This window comes from Alligator sinensis, unplaced genomic scaffold (genome assembly GCF_000455745.1).
Source record: "Alligator sinensis unplaced genomic scaffold, ASM45574v1 scaffold489_1, whole genome shotgun sequence".
Lineage (NCBI taxonomy): Eukaryota > Metazoa > Chordata > Crocodylia > Alligatoridae > Alligator > Alligator sinensis.
Window position 1 is genome coordinate 2,929,943 of NW_005841901.1, and position 5,902 is coordinate 2,935,844.

General features: G+C 51.7%; 1 protein-coding gene across 1 annotated transcript in view; it reads right to left on the bottom strand.

The window, feature by feature from the left end:
- The window catches only part of EIF2AK2 (eukaryotic translation initiation factor 2 alpha kinase 2), a 48,690-nt gene that overhangs the window by 34,481 nt on the left and 8,307 nt on the right, over positions 1-5,902 (bottom strand). The window contains exon 3 of the mRNA XM_014517330.2: positions 2,134-2,254. Coding sequence (XP_014372816.1) covers positions 2,134-2,254 — 121 coding nt within the window. The remainder of the gene's footprint in view (positions 1-2,133; positions 2,255-5,902) is intronic.

The window sequence follows — 5,902 nt, forward strand, 5'->3', positions numbered from 1 at the left end:
GGGTTTGGGTTGTAGCCGTGTTGGTCTAAGGACATAGGCAGACAAGGTTCCTTGGGTGAATTTGATATCTTTTATTAGACCAACCCAAATGGTTGGAGAATAGTTATTAAGCAAGCTTTCGGGTTCAAAAACCCTTCGTCAGGCTCAGGAAGCTGCAGCAGTTGGTGTGTGCTCTTCCTGGATGGAATGAAAAGTAAACAAGCCCGGGGCTGGGCTGGGCTGGGGAGTCAGTTGCCAGGCAGATTAATGTATCAAAAATCCAATGTCTATGTTTAGTCCCTGATCTCTAGTATCCAGCAGGTTGATGAAATGGAGCTCATAGGCTCGTCTCTGGGGTGTGTTGTGTAAATTTCCCTTGGGGGTCAGGACTGAGAGATTGGAGAGAGAGTGGCGCTCCTGTGAGAAATGTGCCCCCACCGGTAATTGGGTGTTTCTGTCTTTGATGGATTTCCGGTGTGCATTCATTCTGGTGCGCAGTTGTTGTCTGGTCTCTCCTACATATCTTCCATCAGGGCATTTGGTGCATTGGATGAGGTATACTACATTCCTGGAGGTGCAGCTGTAAGATCCTGGGATGCTGATGGCTCTGTTGTGGGGTGTAGTAATAGTGGGGGTGGTGGAGATGTGTGGGTAGGTTTTGCATTTCTTGTCATGGCACGGTCTGGATCCTTTTGGTGTGTTCTGGGGTTGAGGAAGTTTGCTTCTGGTGATGAGGTTGGCGAGGTTCGGTGCTTGTCTGAAGGCTAGGATGGGTGGCTCTGGGAAGATCTTTTTAAGAATAGGGTCTTTTTCTAATATGGGTTGCAATTTTTTGAGGATTTTCCGTACAGGTTCAAGGGATGGGTGATAGGTCATAACCAGCGGTGTGCGATTTGTGGGTGTTTTTCTTCTGTACTGCAGCAGTTCTTCACGTGGTATCCAGGTGGCTCTTTCAAACGTGCAATCTACCTCTCTGGCGGAGTGTCCTTGCTGGGTGAAAGCCTTTTTAAGATTGGTGAGGTGGCGATCCCGGGTGTTCTCTTCAGTACCTCATCACCAGAAGCAAAACTTCTTCAAGCCCAGAGCACACCAAAAGGATCCAGACCGTGCCATGACAAGAAATGCAAAACCTGCCAACACATCTCCACCACCCCCACTATTACTACACCCCACAACAGAGCCATCAGCATCCCTGGATCTTACAGCTGCACCTCCAGAAATGTAATATACCTCATCCAGTGCACCAAATGCCCTGATGGAAGATATGTAGGAGAGACCAAACAACAACTGAGCACCAGAATGAATGCACACTGGAAATCTATCAAAGACAGAAATACCCAATTACTGGTGGGGGCACATTTCTCACAGGAGGGCCACTCTCTCTCCCATCTCTCAGTCCTGATCCTCAAGGGGAAATTTACACAACACTTCCCAGAGACAAGCCTATGAGCTCCATTTCATCAACCTGCTGGATACTAGAGATCAGGGACTAAACATAGACATTGGATTTTTGATACATTATAATCTGCCCGGCAACTGACTCCCCAGCCCAGCCCAGCCCAGCCCAGCCCCTGGCTTGTTTACTTTTCAATCCATCCAGGAAGAGCACACACCGACTGCTGAAACTTCCTGAGCCTGACGAAGGGTTTTTGAACCCGAAAGCTTGCTTAATAACTATTCTCCAACCATTTGGGTTGGTCTAATAAAAGATATCAAATTCACCCAAGGAACCTTGTCTGCCTCTTTCCATGGCAGGCCTTTGTTTCTCATCATATGTTTGGAAATCAACTAATGAAGGGAGTTTCTGATATCTGCAAATCACTTCTTTAAAGCTGTCACACAGTTGAGAAGCTCCACATAGACAGATGCACTCTACAGAAGACAGTAAAGGGAACTGGTCCTTGCAGAGATAAAATTTACTCCCTGCAAGGCAGGGGAATGCAGAGGCTTTTAGTTTTGGCTTTGCCATATAACAGATACCCATAACTCAGAGACAGTTTACTGAAATATAAATGATTTCTGCCATGGTTCAGGGGATGCATCAGAAGAGGACAAATTTAAAAGCCTTCCCAACCCCAATGTAAGAATGGTATTTTACTGTTTACTTCACAAAGTCATCTTCTATTTTATATTTAAATATGATATACAGTTTACCTTCCCTTCTTTTTCAATAGATTCCAATGCAGCTTTTGCTGCTGCATCTTCCGCTTTTTTTTTGGCTCGACCTTCAGCTGGAGGGTATTCTTTTTTACCTATTACAGCCTTAACAGTGAACCTGAAATAAAGAAAATTAACTGCTTACAAAATACTGCCAAACCTTGCCATATACTTAAGTACCTTGTCAAGATTTGCTTGTTGTTCTTCAGTGTTGCTATGTTATGCTATGAAAGTACTTCGATATTCAAGGATTTCACACATCTAACTCCTTTCCAAAATGTTTTAGAATTTACACTGAAAAATTTTTCTTTAAATATGTTTTCCCCCTAACAACTCACTGTCCCAGGGGAGCGGGGGCACTGGGAGACCCCCGCGGCGGTCAAGGGGTCTGCTTACCTCCAGCAGGGCCGGAGGAGCCGAAGAAACCCCAGGCGCCGGTAGCGCCGGCGCGGGTCGTCAGCCGGGCGTTTATTCGGCTGCGGCTGAACGACGGGGGCGGGGCACGCCGGACGGGAGAAATAAATGGCGACCGTGCCGAGGCAGAGGGGCGGCTGAAGGGAGCGAGACAAGGCGCGGAGCCCCAACGAGCAGGGGATCAGCCGCCGCCTGCGGAGGACGGGGCAACGCCAGGTGGAGGCAGAGCAGGCTGCGAGCAACGCAGCGGAGCACCTGCGGAGTGCGGGCCGAGCAGAGGTGGAGCAAGCTGCGAGCAGTGCAGCAGAGCAGGCTGCGAGCCACGCAGAGGAGCACCTGCGGAGTGCGGGGCAACGCCGAGCAGAGGTGGAGCAAGCTGCGAGCAGTGCAGCAGAGCAGGCTGCGAGCCACGCAGCGGAGCACCTGCGGAGTGCGGGGCGACGCCAAGCAGAGGCGGAATAGGCTGCGAGCAGCGCAGCAGGGTAGGCTGCGAGCAACGCAGCGGAGCACCTACGGAGTGCGGGACGACGCCGAGCAGAGGCGGAGCAGGCTGCGAGTCACACGGCAGAACCAGCTGGGAGCAACGCAGTGCAGCACCCGGGAGCGGGACAAGGAGGGGAGAGGTCAGCCTCGTGAAGGGGGCAGCTGCCAGCGGGGAACCTGCCACCCGAGACGGCCGGAGGGGCGACGACGGCGCCGAGAGTGGGGCCAACGATACTCCACGCTATAGAGCCGACGGCACGGGTAACTGGGGCGAGAACTATTGGGAGAGCAGAACAGACATCTGCAGCCCAAGAAAGGGGAGCGTAAGCTGGCATCCTTACGGGGAGAGGCACGACCGGTCCGAAGACCACTGGTAGTCACCAGCGGGTCCGAACCAAGAGAGCGCGAGGCAAGGACGGATTGGGGGCCAGAATAGGAAGACCTGAGGGGGCGTATGGCCGGGGTGTAGGGGAGGACGGAGCCCCGAGAGTTCCCGCGAGGAAGCACGCAAGCACCGGGGGATGCCCCGAGGGAAGACCCCCCACTGAAAGAGTCATCAAAGTCGTGGCAGGCGAGTTCTGGGGTCTCCCTTTATACCAGGCGGGGCAAAACCTGGGCACTACGAACGAAGCCCGGGTGTGCAAAACATCGGGTCCGGGCGAAGGCGGCGCGCGAGCTCCTGGTGGAACAGAGGCGGGTACACTCACATATGCATATTCTCCACTTAGTATAACACTTCCTAGGTGAGAAAGGGAAAAGACAGAAATGCCAGCCTGCAGCCAACTTTCCCTTGTGGAGAGACCTGCAATTTCTATAGATGGATCTGTGGCTCAAGGACTGAACTCAAGAACCCTCAATGAACCACGGAAGACATTACCCTTGAATCAAGGGATTGCCGACTCTGATAACACTTTCTGAAAGATGGACTCCTTAAAAAACATATTGCACGGTGGTCAACAAGAGTGGATCTCTTGATACACATCCAAGACACCAAAGAAGATACGTCTCACTACTGCAGGTTGACAGCAGAGAGAGGATGGAGCCTACCTTAGGTCACATGTTGTGGGGTTGCTGCAAGGATCATTTACAAGTTATCACCACTTAATCATCATAAGAATGGTAATCTAGCAGCTTACATATTCTTACATTATCACAAAAATCATAGAAAATCAGGGTTGGAAGGGACCTCAGGTCATTTAAGGCAAGACCATCCTCAACTATATCATCCCAGTTTTGTCTACCTCAGTCTTAAAAAACCTCCAGGGCTGGAGATGCCACAACCTCTCTGGGTAGTCTATTCCAGTGCTTTACTACCCTCATAAAAAAGTTATTTCCAATATCTACCCTAAACTTTCCTCAAGGCTATTGCTCCTTGTTCTGCCATCTGCCACCCCTAAGAATAGTTTAGCTCCATCCTCTTCATCACCACCCTTCAAGCAGCTGAAGGCTATTAAATCCCCCCTCAGTCTTCCCTACTTCAGACTAAATAAACCCAGTTCCCTCAGCCTCTCTTCATGTCATGTGTCCCAGCCCTCTAACCATTTCTGCTGCCCTCTGCTGAACTTAGTAGATTGTTCACTGTAGTGGGGTGCACAGAACTGGTCACAGTACTCCAGATGTGGCCTCACCAGGGCGGAATAGAAGGGAATACAGGCAGTCCTCGATTTACAACTTTTCACGTTATGACGAACAGCATGTGCAACATCTGTAAATTTGTCGCAGAGCACTTAGGTGCCCTGCTCCTAAAGAGGGAAAAACTGCCAGGGTAAGAGCCCTAGCAGTAAATAAGGAGCCCAGCTGTGGGTTGCTAGGGCAACCAGAGGAGGTCAGCTGACCAGAAGGGGCAGGTCCTGACTCCCTTATAAACCCTGGGGGCTGAGGCCAGAGGCAGTACCCTGCCAGCAACCATGGAGGGAGGAGCTCTCTGCTATGGGGGAGAGGAGAAGCCTGATACAGGAGCAGCATCCAACATTGCTGAGAGTTAAAGGGTCACTGGTAGTATTGAATGTTATTATAGCCGGGCGGCTTATAGTTATGTTATAGCCGAAGGGCTTGCATTTTGTGTTGCTGTTTATCACCGGTGGTTTGGGTGAGGCTATTAGGGGTTGGAGGAGGCCTCATAGGGGACCCACAGTAGTGTGGGGACCCAGTGCCAGTGAGGGCGCAGCATTTGGGGTGTACAGACCCCCAGCCCCAGAGAGGGGCAGTTGAGAAGCCCCAGAGAAGGGGTGTTGCTGAGAAGCCCCAGAGAAGTGGGTAGCAGTGTGGTGAACCCTGGAGAAGGGGACAGCGCTACTGGGAAGGCCCCAGAGAAGGGGGCACGGAGAGAGAGAGACAGGGCTGTGGAGAGCCCGAGTGCCAGAGAGGGTGTGAACACCAGAGAGAGGGACAGAATAACGTCCATTACATCTGTGAGGTTTGGGGCATGATATTGGGATGGTAGGAGCCACGCATAGCCCCTAAGGCTAGGGTGCCCCGAAAGCACCCATTTGTAGAGCAGGACCCACGAGGGGTCCGGGAGTCCCCAGGGCAGAGACTACAGCAAGACATGACCAAGAGGGCGGAAAAGGCAGCCTCCCTTACATTGTGTCATCAAAGACGTGGCAGACGAGAATCTAAGGGTGCCCTTGGGCCAACTTGGCATGGGAAGGGGGCCTTGAGGAGATCATGGCATTTCTGCAGGACCCCACCTGTGACAAAATTGATACCCTGTTTTGAGGTTCTGATGCAGGTTTCACCTTTTACCATGCTTGATACAGCTGTGTCCAGCTGGTAAGTCTGTTGTGGTTGGGGGGAGGGAGGAGGAAAGGGTGGGGTGTGTGGAGGGGGCAGATCAATGTCCTGCGGTGAGGGAGGGATTGTAGCTGGG